Source organism: Chelonia mydas, chromosome 20 (assembly GCF_015237465.2).
Source record: "Chelonia mydas isolate rCheMyd1 chromosome 20, rCheMyd1.pri.v2, whole genome shotgun sequence".
Taxonomy (NCBI): domain Eukaryota; kingdom Metazoa; phylum Chordata; order Testudines; family Cheloniidae; genus Chelonia; species Chelonia mydas.
The window spans coordinates 12746499-12772080 of NC_051260.2; the positions used below are offsets into that span (position 1 = coordinate 12746499).

Here is a 25582-nt window from a genome sequence, read left to right on the forward strand (position 1 = left end):
CGACGCCCCATAGGTTGAGACCCTTGTCCGTCTCCTGCGCTCTACCAATTAGAACTCTTCTCCAGCTCAGAGGGCCGCGACAGACCTGGACAGCTCGGTCTTCACAATCCATTGGTTTGCCGAGCTGCCACTGCGAAACCTTCCTGTAACTGATCCGTTTAATTACCTGTCAATCAAAGCTAGACTGCTAACCTATTGGCCCTTGGAGCAAGAGGTGGGGATTATTGTCTTCCATCACAAAGCCATGTCACACCAAAGCTTTTCTGCACTTGATAGGTGAAGAGACCTGTCTATCAATACCTCTTGCGATTTCTATTGGTCTCTGGAACAAGGGGAGTCCTGCCCCCTGTGTCCTGCCACTCAACGTCTTTTTCAAAGTAATGGGTGGGAAGTCTTGTCTATTAACTATTCTCGGTGGCTATTGGTTAATCGTTTAATAGGCGTGGCTTATATCCCCGCCCCCACTCCACCCTTCTCCTCTCGGAACCGCAGTTCATTCCCTCTCCGACTGCTGGTGGGTGTGGATACGGGTCCGTTCCCAGCCCTGAGCTCCGATTGGAGGATGTGGCTCGGTAGGCGGGCTCAGAGTGTACCTTCTCGGGGCGGGATTGGGTAGCGGGGCGAGGGGGCGGGGAGCAGGGCGGAGCTGCCTGCCTGCCTGCCTGCCTGCCTGCCTGTCAGTCAGTCAGTCAGTCTGTCCGCCCGCCCGCCCGCCTGGTCCGGGCAGCCGGCGGTTCCATGGCCGCTGCGGAGCCCGGCGCCCCCGCCCCCGTTCATGCGGTGACTTGGGGAGAGGAGGCCGGGCCCGCCCCCGCGGGGTTCGGTCCCCCGCCCCCCTGAGGAGGAGGCTGGGGAGCCGCTATGGCAGCGCCGCGCAGGTAGGAGGAGCAGCCGGGGGCCTCCCCCCAGCCCGGGGGCGGCTGGTTCCCAGTGCCCTTCCCCCATCCAGACACCCTGATGCCCGTGTGTGCGGGGTGTGTGCGGGGCGGGGCCCACCCGCGGGGCCCACCCTCCCCGGCGGGGTGCCTGCTCCCCCCTCCCCGCTCCAGCCTGGTTGGGTCCGGCCACCCTCCCCCGCCCCCGAATCCCCGTCAGAAAGATGGAGGGGGGGCGTCTGCTCCTAGACTCCACCTGCCACCCCCAGCCACGGCGGGCCACCTCCCAACCAACTGCTTCTTCGCCCAGCCTGCCCTGGGATAGGAGTGATTCACCCTGACCCCCAAACCAAACCCCTCCTGCCTTGGGCTCCCCCTCCTCTCCCAGCTCGGTGAGTGGCATCTGTAACCCCCCCTCCCCTCTAGGGAGTGCCTGGTCTCTTGCCCAGAGGCGTGGATACTCCCTGTTCCCCTAATGCCCTCCTTTTCCCCCAACCGCCAGGAGGATTTCACATATGCCCTATTCCCCCAGGCGCAGTGTTACCCCCGTCCCACAGCCCCTGCGCAGTGTTACCCCTGTCCCACAGCCCCTCATGTCCCTATGAGATGGGCGTAGGGAAGAGAGAGTGCCAGATCCCCTCTCTTTCCAGGGGAAAGATGGTAGAAGCTGGCACATCTGCCTTCAGCACGCACTGGCACATCACCAGCTCCTGGCCACTGAAGCTGTGTCTCTGTGATAGGAGCTTTTCATCTGTCTGTGTCCCAATCCCAGCAGCTACCATCTTCTTCTGGGTTAAAAAAATGTGAAATCTAGGCCAGAGAATCAAACCTTCAGCTATAGCACAATTCAGTGGATGCTGCCACTATACCTGCCAAGTGATATCCTAGTCTGTTCTAGAAGGAGCCCTCCCTTTGCCTCCTTTTCTGAAATGGTATCTGCTGCTGAAACTGAGATATTCACTCCCCAGTTCTAGCTCTTGGGTGGGCCTTGCTCCTTTTTTGGCCTGTTGTTAGGCCAGTATCCAAAATCCCTTAGTTGATGGCTTTGCCGAACCCAGCGCAGACATGAGGATTGTCTCAAGGTCTAACTCAGTAGTTCTTAACCAAGGGTCCAGGGCCCCCTAGGGTGCCTCGAGCAGATTTCAGGGGGGCCTCCAAGCAGGGCTAGCATTAGACTCGCTGGGACCAAGGACAGAACACCAAAGCCCCGCCGCATGGCGCTGAAGCCTGAACAATGTGGCTTTGTGGGAACCCCTGTGGCATGGGGCCCCAGGCAATTCCCTGCCCGCTACCCCCTAACACCGTCCCTGGCTTTTATATGCAGAAAAAACAGTTATTGTGGCACAAGTGGGCCATGGCGTTTTTATAGTATGTTGGGAGGGAGGCTAAAAAAAATTTTTTTTGAGAACCTCTGGTCTAACTGGATATCACTTGGCAGGTGTAGTGGCAGCATCCACTGAATTGTGCTATAGCTGAAGGTTTGTTATTGTGCCCATTGTGTTCATTTTTAGTGGGGTTTAGTAACCGGGATAGAAACCTTGGACACAGCTTGTCCCTCTTGAGATAACTTTTAAAAAATACACTGCCAACTGACTGCCTTCGAATGAAAGATTGCCAAAATGGCGTTAAATGCTCCAATCTTCGGGTTTAATTTTTGCCTATTCAGTATGCCCAAAATGACTAAATTACGAAGAGGAGGATCTCTGCTGTGACTGATTTGCTTGTAGAGTATTTCTGAAAGAAAATGCCTCAAAATGGCCCAGATGTTTGTTAACTGCTTAGTAGGTTGCTTGCAGGGAATGAAAATTAGGTTGATTTTTGGTGTCCATGGGACTTGCTTTAGTCAGTCCTGGATCGATGCAAAGAAAGCACTGCTAGTCTGAGATCTTGCACATCACCAGACTAGGTACCAATGGAAAACTTCTCAAGGATATAAAACGTTTGTTGTCAGCCCAAGTTGCAACTTATTGGCACCTTTTAAAAAATCAAATTATTTTGATCACCATCCTGTGTTGTCGTTCTCCACTTGACTTTAGATAGGATTTTAGCAGCCACTGTCTCAGGAGCAACCAGGGTGCATCTGCACTTGGAAAACTGATACCCGTTTTTCAGCAGTGACACAAGCTTTTGGGTAGATGGGGCTTTAAGTAGTTTTACCACCCTTTCATAAATGCACACTGTGAACTTTGACTATGGCATTGGAAGTTCATCTCCATCAGTGCTAATAATGTTAAACGCCGTAGTGTAGACAACCCTCCGCTGCCAGCATGGCTTTGAAAACTATTGCTCAGACTTGCTGTGAGCAGGTCTCATGAACGGAATGCATAAAATGGTGTTGGCAGCTGACAGGCTGTTTACACTAAGAGCTCTTCTACACAAACAATTTGTTTGTGGTAAAATGGGGTATGAATCTGTCCCATGCTAGCTTGCCGCAGTCTGTCAGCATACATCCTGCTGATGCTTGTTAGTAGTTGGTTAGAATGCTTTAGGCCACTAGCGTGCCATTTCAGCTAATTGTTCTTGTAGACAAGGCCTAAGGCATCTTTTCCATAATACAGACACCTCCAGCAAGATTAGCTGATGTAGTAAAAGTGCCAGAAGCTAGTCTACACTAATTCATACACAGTTCCAAAAAAATGAGTAACTTTTGTAAAATAGATGGGGCCTTAACAGTTAGAAACTGGTGTCATTTACCATTTGGAAGTAGCTTGGTGTCTCAGCCTTCAAGTAGTATAACTGTGACCCGCTGACATTGGAGACTGAGATGTCAGCTGCTGAAATCATGTCAAAATTGAAGTGGAAAGAAAAGATCATTTGAACGATATGACTTTTTTTGGTCAACGGGTATCAAGGTTTCCAGGATCAGTTAATGCTTCCAGATATCCTTCCTGAACTAGTGAGCAGTAGAGGGAAAATTTTTGATCCATGGTTGTGGAGTTTCTCTTAACCATGCTTTATTTCTTACACTCTAAGTATCAAGAAGTATATTAATGTGAAACAGCCAAGATATGAAGTCCCATCAATCTAATACATGACATACATACTGTTGACAAAGACCTTTCCAATTGTAAATTATCAATGGACCTGGTTTTGCAGTTGGGATATCCAATGGAAAAATAACTTTATATTTGAAACAAAATTATTTTTCCGCTTAGTAGTTGAATCTTATATGTCCATTTGTGAATTCCTCCTATGGCAACATTTTTGTTTTAGGAAACTTGAAAAGTGTGCTGAAAATTTCATGTATCAAAAAACATTCCCGACCCTCCGGAAAAACCCAATAACATTTAAGTTTCGGATTTGTAAAGGAGGCTAAAGAAGCTTGGTACCCAATTCCCACTGACAAGGATTCGGTGGCTTAAAACCCTGAAGTGCCTTTGAACATGTCAGTCTACAAAAATTTAATTTGGGGATGGGTGGGGAAATAGCCAGTGCTCTCCAATACTTTTATTACCATCCAAAAGAAGAGCCACAAGTTGGGATGAAACCCAGTTTCTCTGTTGGGTAGCCGACTTCAAAAAATCCTAGAGCACTGAACTTGCTCTGGCTTGTAGGCATGAGTTTTACCATCAGCCCTTCTCTGCTGTCCACATTAGAGTGCAAGATTCTTTGAAATTATAGGGCCCTAGTGGCTTGCTATGGCTCTCAGAAGAGGAGATGTGACATGTACATGTGTGGGTTCATCATGCAAGATCCAGGACAATTAGCCAATATAATTTCAGACCTAAGAAACTTGACACTGGCCCTTTAAAGCAATATTTACTTTCACATTCAGTAATAAAGTCCTGGGTTGCCTGTGACATTGATCTCAATGGGACTTTATAGGTGTGCTTGGGAGTAATAGATTCTTTGGTAAATACTGGCAGCCAAAGGCTGAGAACTAAGGGTTTCTTATGACCTTGAAGTTTTTCTGAAGCATATTAGCAACATTACATCATTCTAATGTTATAAAATGTATATTTAAAGGTGTTCTTTTTAAACTGACCTATATCTGGAGTCCAGATATATTGACTCTAGCAACACTTTTATGATTTGTCATGCCAGGAAAGTTATTGAAATTGGATTGCCTATACTTGTGAGATGCTTAGCACAATGAGATCTTTGCATACATACAAAGACTGATGATCTGTGTTGAAAATGCATCGTGCAAAATGAAATTGGGAAGGAAAGACTTTTGAATCAGTGTGTTAAGTGGTAGACTGTTCATTGGCTACATAGGTGATTGTCTTAAAGGACAGTTTTTACAGCACCAATTCAATTTAGTTTCACCACATGCTGTTCGCACCAATTCATGTTGTTCGCAGCTGCCCTGAAGAGAAAACCTTTGGCCTTTAGAGTTCAAGACCTGTTGCTCACTCAGTCCTCTAAGACCTCCTACAACTTGGGAGGTTTGGGGGCATTGATGGCAATTTGATTAATAGGGATTATGCCATCAGAGTAGCTGTCCTAGCTATATAATTCTACTGTGTCTGAACTGTGGTATTTTAGCACCTTGCAAGGCTCCTGTGGTATGGTAAGGCTTTGAATGATGACATTGATGGTGTGTTCTGATTTTTTTTTTTTTTTTCCCCCCTATACTCTTTGGCATGTTGTTACTCAGAACTCCCACTGAAGTGAAGAAGATTCTTGCACCGTAGCGGTCACTGAGTTTTTGCCTGGAAAGTCTAACATAGTCATAATGCTAACATTTACTCGTATTACTAGAGCTGCTTCTGTGTCTGATATCAGCACTGTTGCATGAGCAGTTTAACACTGGATACAGTCTCAGTTAAACTAATAAAAGCAAGAAAACTCAGACCTAGGGCTGCCATCATATCCCTCTGTAGAAATATAGATTTTAATATAGCATTTAAGATTGCCCATTGTTTAGATATTATTTTGAGGCTCATTAAAAAGTGGAATGACTCTAGTGAATGACAAACATGAGTTGTCTTTCCCCTGGGTCAGAAACCAGATTCACACCCCCTAATGAGAATGTCACGAGTCCTCAAACCACCTGTCTGAATCCCATGGTGCTTCTAAAACTCCCACCACCCTCAAGCCCCCCCCCGCCCTTGTAACCCCTGGCTGGAGTAGCATATAGGCTGGAGCCAGACAACGAATGAACATTAGTTTCTTTGTAACTGATTTGTTTTTTGCAAAAGTATGCTAGTAGGATAGTGAGGGCGAGCTTATGCACTCCTGCCCTTGTATACATAACAGGCCCTGCTCTCTCACATGGGATGTGGGGGGGAACCAATAATGGGGGCTCATTAGTGTTCTGCTGGTAGCTGGAGTGACCTGTCTCTACAGGTTAGCCCCCTGAATTTTTTAAAGTGAACTTACTACCATGGAAGATGCCGGATTGAAAATGTCTTTGAGACTACAGTCCTCTGTCTATCCCCAGGACAATAAAAGGATAATCTTTCCCACATTTTGCCTGTAGCAATGTACCTCACCTCTGTCCTGGAGGTAGCGCTAGGTTTTCAATTTGTGTCTGTCCGTTCAGCCCTAGCCTCTCTGAGACTGCCTACAAACCTGTTACATAGCATCAAATGTGATAGTGACTTGATACAACACGAGGCTGCTGAGAACTGTATAGACCCCCAGCTCATTTCATATAATCCCCTAAACAGCCTTCAGGTGGCCATTACTTTTGGTTCCTACCATCAGAAATGGATTTGAACCAGCGACCTAGAGGAGCCTACATCTTGGATGATGTAGAGCTGCTAAATTAAGACTCTGTAAACTTCAGAGCTAGGAAGAACAAAGTGGTTTTTTAATCTTCGAGCACTTGTGGCAATGTTAGATATGTGGATTGGACAGTCCTACTAAAATGAAGGGTTTATTATATTAATTTCTTTCTTATCCTCCTCCTTGCCTGAACATGATAACTCAACCAGGTACTGAATTAACTGCTGCAATTGTGGGTGATTCGCTCCTAATGGTTAACTGCACTGATATGAATAAACCAGTAGCCTTTTAATCTTGGCATACCCCAAGCTATAGAGTTCTGATGTCCTTGCCTGTCCCACGGTGGAAAATTAGAGGGAAATTTCTTTTGTACAAAAGGTGAAAAAGTCTATATGATAAATACTGTATCTTGGCAGCTGTATACTAGTCCACTGGACTCATGTTTTTAGTAGATTTCATTACTCCACTGTAGAACTCTAAGCATTACAGTGAATTTTAAGCATGTTATCAGAAAGGTGTGTGTGTGTGTGTGCGCGGTGTGTGTAAAATAAAACAAGGCTATGTCTTATGTTAAGGATAATGCTGGTTTTTGCTTCCAGTTGCTTTTTGGAAAGCTGCTAAATGTTTATCCCTTCCAAAAAATGTTAATGATTTTAAAATAGAACCTTGGTTTTGTTTCAGAATGAAGCAAAATTTGGGACATTCCTTAAGGTTTCAGCAAAGGTTTCTGCTGATGATATTAATAAGAGCAAGGAGGATGTGTGTTTAAAATTACAGTCCCAGTACAGGCGATACTTGCTTCTGAAAATGTGTGTTTTGTTCCCTATAGATATAAAAATAAGATCTGCTCAAGACAATTTGAGGAAGATCTTATAGGCTGGCTGAATCTATGAAAGTTTACTTCAAGACTATTATTTCTTAAGCATCACAGAACCACAGATGGGTAGTGAAGTGATCTTTTCACTGTAAATGATATTGAAGACTTCACAGAGAGGTCTGCGAAGTCTTCAATATGGCACTTCTGCTTAAATTATTTTTGATGATAGAATGTAATAATTCACAGAAAATCTTAACTGTGCAATGGGGCAAGACTAGTGTCAGTTGTACGGCACCAGTCGGAAGCAGATCATGGAGTTGGAAGCAGAATTGCTCAACCTTAATCTAGGTCTTGGGATTTTTTCCTTTTAAAAAAGGGAAAAAAAAAAAAAAAAGATACTCACTAACCAGTCCCTTATAATGCAGCCACTTCTGTTAACAATTTAATTCCCATCTTCCTCCTAGGGCCAAGTAGCTATGCCCTTTAGACTTGAAATGTTTTGGTTAAACTTTGCTGAACTTCAGAACTATTAACCTAACGGCATGTTAACATGATATTCCAAACTGAAATAACTTTGTTATTATCAGGTGTTGTCTGTCTTATCCACTCTTTCTGTCTGGCTCTTCCAGGTTTTTAGTCTGTTTAGTGTGCCCACTTTCCTTCTGATGAAGGGATGGAAGCTGTATGAAATGCTGCTCCCTACTAGGATAGTCAGTTTTCTGACAACTTAAAATTATAGCACAGCTTAATCCTTCTTGAAGTAGACCTAAGCAAGCATCTTTCACAATAGGCAGTCACTTATTCCTATTCTGATGGCATCTGGTTTGCATTGAGATTGAATTAAACTTGATGCAGGTAAATAAAGAATGTTAATTACTAAAAATATCTTATTTTCCAAAACCCTGTTTCTCAGGGTGGTTTGGTTGTTTTTCCTCTCATCTCAGAGCTGTTTATAACATTTCTGTTACTGTTTTGTCCACTGATAGTTACTGCAGGTTTCCTTACTAGCAGTAGGCACCCTCTTGTGCCAGGAATCAAATTAGGGCCTTGCAAGCTCAGTGCCATTCCCAGTGTAGCCCTGAAGCTTTTGAAATGTCATGATTGATTTGGTTTTCAGGTTGCCTTTGTCATGTGTTCCTGTTTTCTTATGGCCTTATACTATCCTGTAAGGCTGAAGGTGAAGCCTTTTCAACCACACCTCTTGAGCAGTGCAGGTATCTGCTTATACCTGTCCTTCTCAAAGGGTTGTTACTTGTAACAAAACATACTTTATTAACGTTATAAACAATTAGCTAATGAGTCCTGACCTCTGATTTATAACCAGCTACATGCTGTGCTAGAATCTATCAGCTAATCATACTCCTTGCATAATGCCCATTTTTATAGCAGTGAATTGTGTAGTGATCATGATTATTCAGAGTTCATATGGAAACATGTTCAATTGATTATAAACATGAGTAGGTACAATTTTATGAAGAGTTTTTGGTGTCCTGTATAATTTCCATTGTTATTAGGAGCCGTTAAACCAGATTTGCTCCTTGAGCTCCTCCCCGGAAGAAGACTGAGAAATGTACAATGGCACAGGCATTTTTGCCTAGTGACAGGGAAGAGATGATCAAACACATCACACCCAGCAAGCGTGTTTGCAGTGAAACCTTTGTAGATCTAAGAATGAGAGGCAGGATTGTGGCACTGATTGCTACAGTGTACCTTGTCAGTGCCTCTTCCTCGGATCCAAACCTGCACATAGCTGCCAGTTGCCTGTTGTAACAGGATGCTCAGAAGAGCTGGGAGTGAAATAATGCTCAATTAATCCAGGAAGCATAAGGGATCACTTATTAATAAGCACTAGAAAATGTTCCCTTTTAAAAGTGTCTGGGTCTGTTAAAACAGGCAGAGCTAGCTGCATTGTTCACAGTGGTAAAATTAACTTTGCTGCATTTTTCAGACATGGTGCTTCCAGTCTGTGGGTAATAGTTGTAATTTTACAGTAATGCCCTGCTGGTGTCAGCAAATAAATGAGGCTGAGATTTATAAGAACATGTCCTACCCTTCCTGTATTAAGGGAACGGGGGAGAAATTGAAGCACATGTTACATGTTTGCAGCTGACAAATAGCTATAAAATTAGTAGACGCCTGCATAATCATTTATCACACTGATTAATCAGCCCTATTATCATAACTAGGACAAGGCATGGTGGATTTCTAGAGGACTACATGTTACTGGACAGAGGTTGTTACAAAAGATGGAGGCACCAGTTAAGTCCAGAATCAGTGTCTTACTGAGAAGCTCTACTCTACCACTTCCAGCTACTGGAGGGGAGTTCCTTCCAACGTGACCCCCCAGACTCTTTTTATTTTTTTTTATACATCTTTATTTTTCATTGCCCTTGGATGATAGATATACCAGTTTTTGAAGCCTCTTGCTTTCTCCTCTCTGCACAGATCCCAAGCTACTGGAAGAGATGAACTGTTTCCCCGTCCACCCACACTCCAAAGCCTCCTAAATACAGGGGTGGGGGGGGGTCTCCTATTCTATCCTTCCTCCAGCCTCTGTGGTGTTGGGTTTTTTCGGGTGGGGGTGAAGGGGGATGGTTGTCCGTCACAAATAGTATCACTGCTTGCAGCTACAGCAGCCTAAGTTTTAACGTGATATTCTTGTCAGTTTCCTGGCTGCCTAGAACAACTATGGTGAAACTAGGATGGGTCTTGTTAATTTCACTTGTTTAGAAAGCAATGGGGAGCGAGAGAGGTACCAAATCTCTGCCTATAGTCTCAGGGAAACAGCCCTGTATGGGTTCACTTTTGGAAGGTTCTCAGCAATAAATGCAAGCTAAAAGCCTTGTGACCTGATTTTCAGAAGCACTGAGCACCTGCAGCTTTCACTGAACTCCGTGGGAGCTGTGGCTGCACAGCACCTGTGCAAATCAGACGGATGTATGTGTGTGTGGGGGGGTTGTTGTTGGTTTTTTTAATGAGTGCTTGTGCTCAGCAGAAATTGATGCTTAGGTCCCCTCTGCCCGCCAGGGTCTGCCACTGTTTTAGGTGTATCTCAGTGCTACAGACCTGATGCTTCAGTGTAATATACCAGCCTCCTTGGTCTTATTTCAGTGCTTTATCCCCAGTATGAAAACAATATACTGGGCACCTTTGTTGCCTTCTGTACTCTAAGTTCTATTATGAACCCACTGTACTTACTAAAACTTTTCAGTATTGTGATGTCTGTCTTTCCTGAGGTATCGGTATACTCTATTGATCTTCTCAAGTTGAGCTCAGTATGCCAGACTCTTCACCCTAGTTGGTAGGGTGACCATATTTTTCCAAAGGGAAAACAGGACATACCACAGGCCGGCCTGAGGGCCCCCCCACCCCCACGCTTCCCCGTGCAGGACCAGCCTGAGGCCTTCTTTCCCCTTGTGCCCGGGGCTGGCCCAAGACTCCCTGCCACTTGCTCGTGCAGGGCTGGCCCAGGCTAAGGTGCTCTCCTGAGCCCTCCCTCCTACAAGGGGCTGGTGTTGTCACTCCTCTTCTCCCCCTCCTCCCAGCCCCCGCACATTCCTCTGCACCCCACTAGAGGTCGCACCCCACTTTTTTGGCAAAACTGATGATCAGCTGGCAAGAGCAAACAGGATAAATGCCAAGTTTTGCCAGAAAAATTGGAACAACCAGGATAGGGCTTAAAAATGGTTTGTCCCAGCCAAAATGGGACGTATGGTCACCCTACTAATTGGGCAGAGGTAGCCAAATTGCAGGTTAGGGAAGGGCAGAATGAGACCCTCTAGCATTCCTTATGCAGTTCTGTCCGAGTGTAACATGTTGGATCTTCATGTGTGGTTTTCAATGCCTGTTTCAGCAAGTACCATTTGCCATAAATTTAAGACAATTGTACAAAGATTGGATGTACAAAGTGTTGATACAGGAATATTCTCCTCCTAAAAAAGTGTAGGAAGTGACAGGGGAATTGTAATGTCAGGGCTACCAAAGACTTGACTGTTAGAAGTGGTCAGAGAGAGGTACATTTGTCTGTCAGAGCCTTGTTCTCTGATCTTCCCCCATCTATCCAGTGGTGATTAGTACACTGGTCCTCCAACTCTTTCATTCAGCAGACCACTTTGACTTGCGAACACACCTGCCTTCCAACCATCCCAACCCCACATTCTGTATGCCATGAGGAAAGGCCACTTAGTTAGTTGACTACATGTGGAGTGTACTCTTTTAGATTTCATGTGAGGGAGACTTTTTGGAGCAGCTTTGGAAACCTCTGTCAATCACTCTGTGGTCAAAGCACCTTACTTGGTTCCTGTGTGGGATGCCCTCAATGGTTAACTCAGGAGACATTGATGCAAGCTTGTTAGAATAAGAACAGCAGCACAAAGGGTTTAAAAATATACCTGAGCAGTGGGTCCAGGTTGAAGGGATAGGTGACCCTTGTTTGTGTCCCTGGAAAGTGCAGTGCTCTGCCAGCTTGAGATCAAACTTAAGAAACGGTATGCGTGCATGAGGAAATATCCTTCTGCATGCTACTAATGTTTGTGACGCACAAAGTAGACTCTGTGGACTGCTCTGTCTCAATCACTCTAGTCTTACCCTCCCTGGGAGGAATTCCTCTGTAAAATATTGTATTAATACATAAACTAAACCACATTTTAGTAACCTGAAGGCTGACACCAACCAATAAAATTAATTCATAGCTAAGGCTGCTGTTATGTCTGTCATCATCCAACAAATCATCTCTGAGAAACTTGACTGAGGTTTCTAAGAGGTTAAATTTACAAAATCCATAGATGGAAGGAATGCTGTGGGTAAGTATAAACTAGCTGCATGTGACTTCCCTCTGTCTTGAAAAACGTAATTCAAATTGGCTTGCAAACACTATCCTACATCACAGAAGTGTTGTGAGGATAAATATGCTAACTGTTGAGGGGCACTCAGATATTATGGTAATGGGAGCCATCTAAGTACCTAAAATAGATAGTATAGTCTGCAGCCATACATGAATTTGGGCTGTGATCTTGTCAGATCTTGCAAGTAATGGGAGTCAGGCCTGGTTAGTATTTGGGTGTAAGCCATCTATGAAAAACCCATTGTGCTTTAGGTCCACCAGTAGAGGTGCTGTCCCCTCTGAGTCCACGTCCTACCAGGGTGCTAAAACATTGTCCATATTCAAAGTTGCACCAGTTTAGCTATAGGTATGGTTTTTTAAAACTGATTTAGTTAAACCAGTGCCATCAAGAGTTGATACTCTTAAATCTCCGGATTTATCTATTTATTAAAGATAATCTAGAATAAAATAGGGTGAGAATGTAAAGCAGATGAACTATTCCTGGTTAACTCCATGTGTGGATACTGTTACTCTGGAGTAAAACTGCCTGATTCCAAATTAGCTTAATCCAATTCAGGGAAACTAATTCGGAATCAGGTGCTCCTATTCCAGAATAAGGGTGTCCACACATGGAGTTAATCAGGAATAGATATTTCAGAATAACTCCTTATGTGGACAAGCCTTTAAACTGACTTAAATTTAATTCTGACTTTTGCATCAATTTATTTAAATTGGTTTTTAAACGGCATAAAATTAAACCTGTATAAAGGGGCAGTTTGTTGCTAGAGATGTGGTCCTTTCAACTCACCCTAAAAGCTCCCTTATGGTGACAGACTGCAAACAGTGGGTGCAAAGTCTGGAGTCTTGGGATTGGGAGAGACCACGACAGAAGGCATTGGATGAGGCCAACATGGACATGAATCTCTGCAATGGGTAGTTGAGCGGTTCCTAATGGAAACGAAGGGGCATGAGATTAGACTTAGTGTGCTGAGTTGAAGGTTATCTACATTTCAGTCAATACCGTGTTGGTTTAGCATTAGGGCTGTCAAGCGATTAAAAAACTTAATCATGCGATTAATCATACTGTTAAACAATAATAGAATACTGTTTGTTTAAATATTTTTTGATGTTTTCTACACTTGCAACTATATTGATTTCAGTTACAACCCAGAATACAACTTGTACAGTGCTCACTTTATTTTTAATCAAGTATTAAGTATATTTAATCAAGTATATTTAAACAAGTATTTGCACCATAAAAACCAAAGAACTAGTATTTTTCAGTTCACCTAATAATACAAGTACTGTAGTGCATCTCTTTGTCATTAAAGTTGAATTTACAAATGTAGAATTATGCACAAAAAACCTGTATTCAAAAATAAAACAATGTAAAATTTTAGAGCCTGAAAGTCCACTCAGCCCTTCTTGTTCAGCCATTCGCTCAGACAAACAAGTTTGTTTACATTTGCAGGAGATAATGCTGCCTGCTTCTTGTTTGCAGTGTCACCTGTGTGAGAACAGGTTTTCTCATTGCACTGTTGTAGCCGGTGTCGCTAGATATTTATGTGCCAGATGCACTAAAGATTCATATATCCCTTCATGCTTCAACCACCATTCCAGAGGACATGCTTCCATGCTGATGACGGGTTCTGCTCGATAACAGTCCAAAGCAGTACAGACCGACGCATGTTCATTTTCATAATCTGAGTCAGACACCACCAGCAGAAGGTTGATTTTCTTTTTTGGTGGTTCAGATTCTGTAGTTTCTGCATTGGAGTGTTGCTCTTTTAAGACTTCTGAAAGCATGTTCCACACCTCGTCCCTCTCAGATCTTGGAAGACACTTCAGATGCTTAAACCTTGGGTTGAGTGCTATAGCTATCTTTAGAAGTCTCACATTGGTACTGTCAAAGTTTGACTCAGACTCACAATTTATCAGACCACTCTGTTTTATTAGCAAAGCTGCTCTGCTAATACATTTAGAAGTGAGCCCCCCGAGTGGGGCTTGTGTCTCTTAATTTATACAGCTTGCTGGAGAACAAGTTACAGAGAAGTTACAGACAAAAGAAGAAAAGATTTTAGTCACCACCCTTCGAGATCCCTGAGACTAGTCACGTATCTTCAATTACCTGCCACCCTTAACAATCTCCTTTAACAGCTTCCAGTTAACTTAACTAATTGCCCTTCACACCTTCCATTCTGATGCTTGCTTCTTAGACATTCTGGCTCTATCTTAATTGCTTCTCCATTCAAAAGCTAACTGTCCCTACGTGTGCTCCCTCAGATACTTTGTAACATGTTTTGGCATGCCCTCTCATATACAATGTATCCAGCATGTCCCCTTATACAATGTTATACTTCCACAATCCCCCCTTTTGGTCAAGGCTACGCCCATGTCCAATGACTTACTGGATTCCATACATCAATCGTTCTTTTTCATCGAAGGAGGAATAGTATCCCCCAAAGGGCACAGGATGATTTTCACTGGGAGAAGAGGTAACATTCACATGACATTTGTAGATGGTGCTGTTTTTCTCAGGGAGGCTGTAGGGGGAGCAAGAGCTGCTCCTCCCTAGATTCAGCCCTGTCCCATTACACACCCAGCACCAGTGGCCCTTTCCTTTCCCAGCCCCCAAGTGTCATTTTCCTTCCATGTCCTTTTAAGTGGATAGGGTTCTCCAGCAAGCTCTGAGGAATTCAAAGGGATTGCCATGGTGGGGATACTAGCTTGTGAGTGAGCTGGGATGTGGCTGCAGACCCAGCAATTAGAAATATTCAGGATCTGGGCTATCTGCACCTGTTGTTGGATGAAAGAATTGTCACTGTCACTCTGGATTCCCCAGACCCTCAGGACACAGTAGCTGAGGATTAAGCTTCTCAAAGGACACATGTTGGAAGCAGGACCCTTTCTGGTTCCGACAACCCCTTTCGAGGGAACCGCAGTCACGGTTTTACGTCCACCAGGCAGCAGGCGCTAGGCTCACTACTGCTTCTTGTTTGTTGGGTCCTGCTGTCTGCTTACCCTCTGCTTCTGGCAACCCTTACGAGAGCACAGATTGTAAGGTATTGCAGGCTGTTCCTCTTTGTCTTCTGGGGTTGAAGCTGGTTCTGCGTGGTCTTGCAGAGGTGCTTGGTCCCCTTGAGGTGGCGCTGGTTTACACTGTGAGGCGTGGATCCATGCAGCGATGCCGGATAATTTCACTGCTGTCTGGGTGGTGAGCGGTACCTGGTATGGACCCTCCACCGGGGTTCCAAGGCGTGCTTCCGAAGGTGGTGCCGCAGGTAGACCCAATCACCAGGCTCAAGAGTGTGGCCAAGCTGCTCGCACCTGCGAATGGAAGGAGCTCACAGCTTGCATTAACCCTTTGCAGTACTGGAGGAGCGTGCTGTGAGTTAGGTTTAGGTCTGGGGCTGGGCTAATAGTAGCCATTGTTCGCATAGGGCGTCCCATGATGATTTCAAATGGACTCAATTTTTGTTTCTGGGATGGGGATGACCGAATTTCCATAAGGGCCAGTGGTAAAGCAGCTGGCCAGTTTAACCCTGTGGAACTACAGATTTTTGCCAGCTTATTTTTAAGCACACCATTTCGCCTTTCAACTGCCCCTGCACTCTGTGGATGGTAAGGGCCGTGCAACAGGTGGGTGACATGAAATACCTGGTTTAGATGTTGAACAATTTTTCCAGTAAAATGTGTTCCCCGGTCACAAGACAAAGTGGCAGGAATTCCCTTGGTAGGGATAATGTGGTTTAACAGACATTTTGCAACGGACAATGAATCAGCTTTGCGACAGGGAAAGGCTTCAATACAACCCGAAAACAGACATAACTAAAATGAATTCATATTTCTGACACTTTGACATTTGTACAAAATCAAGTTGCCAGTGTAGGAAAGGTGCTTGAGGCAAACCCCGGAACCCTTGTGTTACTTTTACAGATTTGCCTACATTGTGGCTTTGACAAGTAACACAAGCGGCACAGTGGCGGGTTGCAAAGGAGCTGAAATGGGGAGCCCACCACCCCGCCTTACTCATAGCAGAGACCATCCCCTCCTTGCCGACATGCGAAACACCATGTAGCAGGGCGGCTAGAGACGGGTAGAGTGAGAGGGAGGCTACAAAGGTACCGGTGGGCGATCGCCAAAGGGAATCAGAATGCAAAGAGCAACCCAAAGCACTCCAGGAGTCTTTCTCTGTTTCTGGGGCAGAATCCTGGAGCTGAGCGAGATGAGACAGGGATGGTGGCGTTACAGAGACAGAGAGGGGACCAAGAAACGCTTCTGGTGAAGGTTTGATAGTGGCGGCATGTTTTGCAGCAGCATCAGCAAGTGCATTACCTTTTGCCACCTGGGTGTCTGCCGCTGAGTGGCCAGTACACTTAACAATTGCCAAGGCAGACGGTAGTAAAACTGCATACAGGAGGGCGGCAATGTAGGGGCCATTCTTGATAGGGGTACCAGTAGAGGTAAGAAAACCTCAAGCCTGCCAGAGGGTGCCAAAGTCATGCACAACCCCAAAGGCATACCGAGAATCAGTAAAAATAGTGGCAGAGAGCCCCTCGGCTAGAAAGCAGGCATGGGTTAGAGCAATCAGTTCAGCCACCTGGGCAGAGGTCACAGAGGGTAAGGGCACAGCTTCTGTGGTCTCAGAGAGAGAGACCACAGCGTACCCTGCAAGAAGGTGGCCTTGGTCATTTCTATAACAGGACCCATCAGTGAATAATACCAGGTCAGAGTTAGGGAGAGGTACATCTGAAAGGTCGGGGCACAGGACAGTGATAGCGGAGACAGTTGCAAGGCAGTCATGGGGGTTCACCATCACTAGGTAAAGGAAGGAGGGTAGCAGGGTTTAACCAGGAGCAGCGCTTAATAGTGATATGTGAGGCTGAAAGCAGCAAAAGTTCATACCTAGTGAGGCGAGCAGAGGAGAGGTGAGCAATGTTGCGTTGCAGAAGGAGAGTTTCCACAGAATGGGGAACCATGAGAGTGAGAGGAGAGCGGAGGACAAGGGACTCAGACATCTCGACCAGGTGCGCTGCAGCAGCTACAGCGCGTAGGCAAGGGGGTAAACCCTGGGCTACAGAGTCCAAGGTTGCAGGGAGGCTACAGAATCACATAAGGAAGACTGAGGGATTTGCAGATAGACACCATCTAGGGAGCAGTAAATAGAACAGCCAAGTTTGCATAGCAAGTCCCGTCCCAGAAGGTTTGCAGGGGTGGAATCAGAGAGGAGGAATGCATGCTCCTCAGAGAGGGGACCGACCTGAACAGACAAAGGTTTTGAGAGGGGAAAAGAGGTAGGGATCCCTGTAATGCCAACAGCAGACACAGATTTTCCAGATCGGGGAACCTCAGGCCAGTCGGTGCGGATTGTAGAAAGAGAAGCTCCAGTATCAACAAGGAAAGGGAGAGAGAGATCATTTACAGTCAGGACACATTCTCCAGTAGGGGACAGAGGTAATAAGGGAGCTAAAACTTTGTGAGGTTTCCCAGCATCCCGTCATTGTTGGGGTGAAAAATAGGGTTGGGGATCAGCTGGAGGAACCAGCGGGGGGTTCACTTGATTTCCCATACAATTATTAGGTCGTCTTGGACACTCTTTTTTTTTTCCAGTGTCCAGGCTGTTTACGGTAGTTACAAACCCCAGTTAATCCAGCCCCCCGCCCCCTTCCGCAACCCCGTCCCTGTCCCCGGTGTGGTCTGCTTAGTCCTGAATAATGCTGTATCTGCAGAGCCATTAACTTTTGGGAGGACTGTTCCTCCTTTCCTTTTAAAGTGCGGTGGCAATGCTCTGCTACTGCCAGCAATTTGTCCATGGTTTCAGTCTCCCATCCCACACTTATTCGTTTTAACATGCTGCCTGTGGCAGGGAGAAGACCATCAACAAATGCATGTGCCAAGGCCCCCTGCCCATTTACATCGGGCTCGTGTATTCCTGAATGTTGTAGGAAAATATCAGTTAGCCGGGACCTATAGTCGCCTGGGCTTTTTCCTTGCCCTTGCTTACAGCAACGTATTGCTGTCCAGTTTGTTTTAGGAGACCACACTTTGGGAATGGCTTGATGCAGGCGCTTCCAAAGAGCCATACACCGGTCTCTGTATGCCGAATCCGGGCCAGTACTTTTTATGGTTGAGTGGCGTGCCTCAGCTGGCCAGTCTGCGGCAGCCAACCATTTTTCATAATAACTGGCAGGAGCTAACAATTTACACAGTTGGAGGAGATCTGTCTCAGAGGGTTCATAGGTTTCACAGATTAACAGAAACTCCTCAGCAAATTTGACAGAGTTTTCCTGTGGTTTGGGAAAACTTTTAACTATAGATAAAAGTTCTGTACGAGTCCAGGGCTTATAATCCCATATTGGACTCACTTTCTCCCATCTTAAGGACTCGTAAGGGTGCCACAACAGTTTGATCAGAGTCTCTCATTAACCTCCCATCAGGTTCTCTTTTCCAAGAAGACATGTCAAGAGTATCTTTGCAGTCTGCTTTGGATTTCTTCTTCATAATATTTTGCAGAGCTGCGAGGCCAATGAGGGTATCTTCTTCACTTTCATTATCTGTAGTCACTGAAGATTTTTCCTTTTCTGATTTCTTATTTGCGCAGGAGTATGGTGGGGGGTCGGGTTTGATCCGGATCATTGCACAGGACTGGGCAAAGGGGAGCGCTCGGACTAGTGGTGGGAGAGACTGCGTCCAATTGAATTGTTAGTTTTTTTGATAGAATTTTTAAGAGAGAGGTGAGTTTTGACTCAGTCCATCTACGATTTGCCTCTTCACACCACTGCATGAAGCAGTCTACTTCTCCTCTCTCCAATTTGGTTTTTGGGAGGACGAGTTTGCTTTTTAAAGCGTCCACTCGATCCTTGTCCCAAGAACCTAACAGTGGCCACTGTAATTTGGGGTTCTCTGGAGCTAATTTGGACCATTTTTCAAGAAACCTACAAGAGTCCGGACCCCTCCTAAAATACATAAAATAAGCTGGAGTTCCCTTAGGGAACTGTTCTACCTTAGACTTCTGATTACCCATCCAGGAGGACTTCACACAGCATTCACACAAGAAGGAAATTCGGGCTCAGCAAAGCGGTACCCGGTGCAACACACAGAAAGGAGCCCACAGGCTACTGCCTCAACTGCCCTTGCTTTCACACCAGGGGTTATACCCAAGGCGTGGTGCTGCTGCAGCTGTGCAGATTCCACTTATTCAGACCGTGGGGATGGGGACCCCTTGGTCAGCCAGTCTCCGGACAGAGATGGCTCCCAGATTCACACACACACCACGGGGAAGACGGATAGACACAAAGACAAGACAGTCCTCAAACCGGTTAAAGCACAAAAATAATAATTACCTGAGACGTCTGATTCCAGAAGCTGGATCCAAAGACCCCTACCCGAACAGAGTGGGAACCAACAAGTTCAATGGCGTAGACTGTGCTGCTGCTGTGTACCTTTCTGTCTTGTGGAGGATCGCTTGGACTAAGCGTCCAGGCGCCGGCTGCCATGATCGTCCTGCAAGGCAGTCAGGGATCACACAGCCTCAGTGAAGCCGCTTGCCATCTCGGTGGAACCTCCAAATTGTCAAAGTTTGACTCAGACTCACAATTTATCAGACCACTCTGTTTTATTAGCAAAGCTGCTCTGTTAATACATTTAGAAGTGAGCCCCCCGAGTGGGGCTTGTGTCTCTTAATTTATACAGCTTGCTGGAGAACAAGTTACAGAGAAGTTACAGACAAAAGAAGAAAAGATTTTAGTCACCACCCTTCGAGATCCCTGAGACCAGTCACGTATCTTCAATTACCTGCCACCCTTAACAATCTCCTTTAACAGCTTCCAGTTAACTTAACTAATTGCCCTTCACACCTTCCATTCTGATGCCTGCTTCTTAGACATTCTGGCTCTATCTTAATTGCTTCTCCATTCAAAAGCTAACTGTCCCTACGGCTCCCTCAGATACTTTGTAACATGTTTTGGCATGCCCTCTCATATACAATGTATCCAGCATGTCCCCTTATACAATGTTATACTTCCACAGTACCTTCTATGCATTTTGTGAAATCTGTAGTGAAAGTGGTCTTAAAATGACAGGTTTCAGAGTAACAGCCGTGTTAGTCTGTATTCGCAAAAAGAAAAGGAGTACTTGTGGCACCTTAGAGACTAACCAATTTATCTGAGCTACAGCATCCGATATAGTTGCATCCGATGAAGTGAGCTGTAGCTCACGAAAGCTTATGCTCAAATAAATTGGTTAGTCTCTAAGGTGCCACAAGTACTCCTTTTCTTTTTGTTCTTAAAATGAACAACATGTGCTGGGTCATAATCACAGACTGCTATAACATGAAATATATGGCAGAATGCAAGTAAAACAGAGCAGGGGACATAAAATTCTCTCCCAAGGAGTTGAGTCTCAAATTTAATTAACGCATTTTTTTTAATGAATCATCAGCATGGAAGCATGTCTTCTGGAATGGTGTCTGAAGCATGAAGGGGCATGCAAATGTTTAGCATATCTGGCACGTAAATACCTTGCAATGCCGACTACAAAAGTGCCATGCAAATGCCTGTACTTACTTTCTGGTGACATTGTAAATAAGAAGAGGGAGGCATTATATCCTGTAAATGGAAACAACTTGTTTTGTCTTAGCAATTGGCTGAACAAGAAGTAGGACTGAGTGGACTTGTAGGTGCTGAAGTTTTACATAGTTTTTTTTTTGTTACATAACTGCGTTCAAAAACAAAACAATTCGTAATTTTCACTTTCACAAAAGGAGATTGCACTGCAGTACTTGTATGAGGTGAATTGAAAATTACTATTTCTTTTCATTTTTACAGAGCAAATATTTGTAATAAAAAATAATATACTTGATTTCACTTAAATACAGAATACAATATATATGAAAATGTAGAAAAACATCCAAAATATTTAATAAATTTCAGTTGGTATTCTATTGTTTAACAGTGCGATTTTAAAACTGCGATTAATCACAATTTTTTTTTATATTAATTGCGTGAGTTAACTGTGATTAATCAACAGCCCTATTTAGCATAATTCAGTTTTCCATAGGGGAGCCAGTGGCTGCTGAAACTGACACAGTGTGGGTAAGAAAAGGTCTAAAACAAAGGAGCTATAGATTCTGGTGCTCTCCATGTGTATTGATGCTGCTTGTTCACTTCCAGATGAAACTTTGACTTTCCTGAAGGGTGTTCCTGTGGATTTTGCGAATGAACATCCCTGATACCCTCAGCCTTCCTGAGATGGCAAGTCCGGCAGTCAGCCCAGACTCTTCCTCCCATGAGGCTCTTTCTTCTGTCAACTCTGCGCCAGCATGCTCCCCCACCTCAGATTCAGAGAACCTAAGCCCAGATGAGCTGGAGCTGTTGGCAAAGCTGGAGGAACAGAACAGGTGAGGGAAGCTTAAAGTTCTAGTGTATCCTTGTTGCTGAGGAGGCCAAGGCCGATGGGAGGTAATTTATAATCCAAGGAGTCTCTATATGTTGTAGTGTGCAATGTGTCATCACCTGTGTCTGAACCGTAGTGTGAAACCACCAAAGAACAGTACTGCTTAAGTGCTCCAGCAATGTGTGTCAGCCCTGACCTGGAGGGATTGCCTCTTCAGGTGAAAGGACAGCTTGGCCTGTAAGGCCCATACAGTCCTTTGCCTCACTCCTGACTATCAGCAAGACCTCAACTGTGACTGACAGTCTTGTGCTAGTGGCAAGTGTATGCAAGCTTCCTTCTCCCCACCAACAGCTCACTTCAGAGATCCCCCTGCAGCCAGAAGATGAATGGTAGTGACCAAGGGTTTTTAACTAAACTAGGTCACTTTTGCTTCAGTGATCTAGAGTTGAAAGGCGCCATATATTTCAGCCAATCACTTGAGTTACTCTGTCCAGCTGATCTCATTCTTTCTGATGTTTCGTCTATCTTGAGGTACCTGTCACTTGCTCCACAGTAGGTGTAGTTCCAGTTGGGTAGCTGTTTACAGAAAACATCCACCTAGCACAGTGCATAGTGTCCACAGTAACAGACCAATTATCTGGTCTGCAAAACTGGGGGCTGGACATCTTTTCCCACTCTGCCTCTTAATCTGTAGCCTGAGGCAAGTCATTTCACCATTCTGTGCCTTGTTTCCTCCATCTTTAAAATGGAGGATAATACTTACCTTCCCCAAAGAGGGGTTGTGAGGCTTAATTAGTCTGGGCCAAATTCTGCCCTTGGAGACATGCGCCTGAGTCCCCTTAACATTGGCAGATGTTACCTCTGAGCATCCAAGGAGAAAAACTGGCCTGTAGCATTTGTCTTGGGACAAAAGATCTCTGGAAGGATAAAGGCAATGGCAGCCTATCTCCTGATGAATTTAGTATCTGCCTCATCTGCAGTTTCTGATGGGGAAAAATGATTCCCTTGTTGGTTTTGTGTTATTTTTAGAATACAAGTGAACGTGTTCTCTTTAACATCTGACCCAAACACGAGAGGTCTGGACACTGGAAGTTAAAGAGCCTTGTGCAGCTCAAGTTTGCAAAATAAAGGGGTAAGGGAAGGCACCAACTTCCCTGTGAGACGTGGGTGTTTCCACAGCTTGTTCTTTTTTAGAATGGGGCAATTTTAGTGTTTATATTCATGGTAATTTAGCTCATGGCAGCTGGAACTTCTTTTGTCATCTGTCCATACAAACAGTTGTTGATGATTCTCTGGGAAACAAAGCAAATAGCTGCATTTTAACAAAGTACAAGAATGTTGCTGAGACCTTGTGATCTCTAGCCTGTTGGAGATAGGGATGGAAATATTGTTTAAAAAAGTTAACTGTGTAAACAATTAAAATTGTATCTAGGGCTGTCAAGCAATTACAAAAATTAATTGTGATTAATCATGCGATTAAACAACAATAGAATACTGTTTATTTTAAATATATTTGGATTACATATTTTGGATTTACATTATTTTCAAATATATTAATTTCAATTACAACACAGAATACAAAGTACAGTGCTCACTGTATATTTTTTATTACAAATATTTGCAGTGAAAAACAACAAAAAATTGTATTTTTCAGTTCACCTCATACAGGTATTGTAGTGCAATCTCTTTATCATGAAAGTTGAACTTAAAAATGTAAAATTATGTTTTTTTTAAAAAAAACAACAACCCTGCATTCATAAATAAAACATTGTAAAACTTTAGATCATACTAGTCCACTCAGTCCTACTTCTTGGTCAGCCAGTCATTCAGACTAACAAGGTTGGTTACAATTTGCAGGAGATAATGCTGCCTGCTTCTTGTTTACAGTGTCACCTGAAAGTGAGAACAGGCATTCGCATGGCACTGTTGTAGCTGGCGTTGCAAGATATTTAAGTGCCAGATGCGCTAAAGATTCATATGTCCCTTTATGCTTCAACCACCATTCCAGAGGACATGCTTCCATGCTTATGATGGGTTCTGCTTGATAATGATCCAAAGCAGTGTGGACTGACGCATGTTCATTTTTATAATCTGAGTCAGACACTACCAGCAGAAGGTTGATTTTCTTTTTTGGTGGTTCGCATTCTGTAGTTTCTGCATTGGAGTGTTGCTCTTTTAAGACTTCTGAAAGCATGCTCCTCACCTCGTCCCTCTGATTTTGGACGGCACTTCAGATTCTTAAACCTTGGGTCGAGTGCTATAGCTATTTTTAGAAATCTCACATCGGTACCTTCTTTGCGTTTTGTCAAATCTGCTGTGAAAGTGTTCTTAAAACGAACATATGCTGGGTCATCATCCGAGAATGCTATAAGATTAAATATATGCAGAATGCGGTTAAAACAGAGCAGGAGACCTACAATTCTCCCCCCAAGGAGTCCAGTCACAAATTTAAATGACGCACTTTTATTTTATATTTTTAACAAGCATCAGCATTGAAGCATGTCCTCTGGAATGGTGGCTGAAGAATGGAAGGGGCATGCGAATGTTTAGCATATCTGGCATGTAAATACTTTGCAATGTCGGCTACAACAGTGCAATGAGAAAACCTGTTCTCACTTTCAGGTGACACTGTAAATAAGAAGCAGGCAGCAGTATCTCCCGTCAATGTAAACAAACTTGTTTGTCTTAGTGATTGGCAGAATAAGAAGTAGGACTGAGTGGACTTCATAGGCTCTAAAGTTTTACACTGTTTTGTTTTTGAGTGCAGTTATGTAACCAAAAAAATCTGCATTTGTAAGTTACACTTTCATGACAGAGATTGCACTTCAGTACTTGTATGAGGTGAATTGAAAAATACCGTTTATTTTGTTTTGCAGTTTTACAGTTCATATATTTGTAATAAAAAATAATATAAAGTGCGCTCTGTGTTGTAATTGAAATCAATTTTGAAAATGTGGAAAAAATCCAAAAATATTTAATAAATTTTTAGTTGGTATTGTTATAAGTACGATTAATCATGATTATTTTTTTTGAGTTAATCATGTGAGTTAACTGCGATTAATTGACACCCCTAATTATATCGTTTAACCGGTTAACGGCTGGGGCTGCTCTGGCTGGCCCTGGGCTGAGGTTGCTCTGGCCAGCACAGCTGGGGTTAATGGCTAGGGCAGTTAATCGCTAAGACTAGTGCTTACCGGTTAACTGTTTACTATTTTACATCCCTAATTGGAGGCGGAAGGAGTTTGGGAACTCCTGATCCTAACTTCTTACTAAGATGACCCACTAACTGCATCTTGTCTTTTTTTCTGTGACCCACACAGGATCCAAATTCGGGGGTGGGGGGGCAAAATCATAGGCCAGCATTCTTCTACTCCTCTGCCAGCTTCTCCTCCTCCTTGCCCCACTGAGTGGACACTGACCACCTTCAGCAACACTCTCCATCCTGGCATTGCAACCCTAATCCCAGTCAGATGCAGAGGGGAGGCCCCAAAGGCAGGGTTGGGTCAGAGTGGAAGGCCGCCCACACTCACCCCGCAGCCAGGCCAAACCTGAGTGGCACTGCAACCCCATGCACTAGCTCACAACTCCCGGAGCAGGGAGCCAGGCTCACCCCCATGGGACAGGAGCTGCTGTGGGGTGAGCACAAGGTGGGCTCATTCTCCTCCACAACCCCCTGGGGCCTCCTCTCTGAACTGGCGACAATCTTCTCGTGACCCATTGGAGGGTTGTGATCCACCGTGTGAGGAAAAACCGAGAGAGAGGATCTGTTGAAGAGGACTTTAATAAAGTTATTTCATTAAAGTATCTAAAAAGGACCATTTGAAATAGCATCATGTGCTGCATCTTACCCTGGTAAAAGATGGTCCAGATAATTCTTGCTTTAAAAAAAAAAAAAAAAAAAAATCCCGTCTCCTGTGCTTAAGTGCAATTTTCAAAGTTTAAAACAAATTATTTTTAAACTTTGATCTCCACTGTTAAACTTATAGTGGAGATGAGTTAATC

The 25582-nt window shown here is 44.3% G+C and overlaps 1 protein-coding gene and 1 long non-coding RNA gene across 9 annotated transcripts in view; one reads left to right on the forward strand and one right to left on the reverse strand.

Annotated features, from left to right (window-relative positions):
• The first annotated feature begins 479 nt into the window (after window positions 1-479).
• The window catches only part of EVI5L (ecotropic viral integration site 5 like), a 96964-nt gene continuing 71861 nt past the window's right edge, over window positions 480-25582 (forward strand). For 2 of the 8 annotated variants that reach the window (XM_043533259.1, XM_043533260.1), the window contains exons 1-2: window positions 480-572; window positions 21358-21584. In XM_043533259.1, coding sequence (XP_043389194.1) covers window positions 21403-21584 — 182 coding nt within the window. In that variant the 5' untranslated portion in view covers window positions 480-572; window positions 21358-21402. Of the gene's footprint in view, window positions 573-620; window positions 879-21357; window positions 21585-25582 lie in introns of those variants that run through there. The other 6 variants (XM_043533261.1, XM_037887753.2, XM_037887756.2 and 3 more) reach the window with 6 other exon arrangements.
• Window positions 20663-24370, reverse strand: LOC122463429. The gene is made up of 3 exons (XR_006286785.1): window positions 24257-24370; window positions 22637-22638; window positions 20663-20809 (listed from the first exon to the last, which is right to left on the reverse strand). It is a non-coding gene; the product is annotated as an uncharacterized LOC122463429 (long non-coding RNA).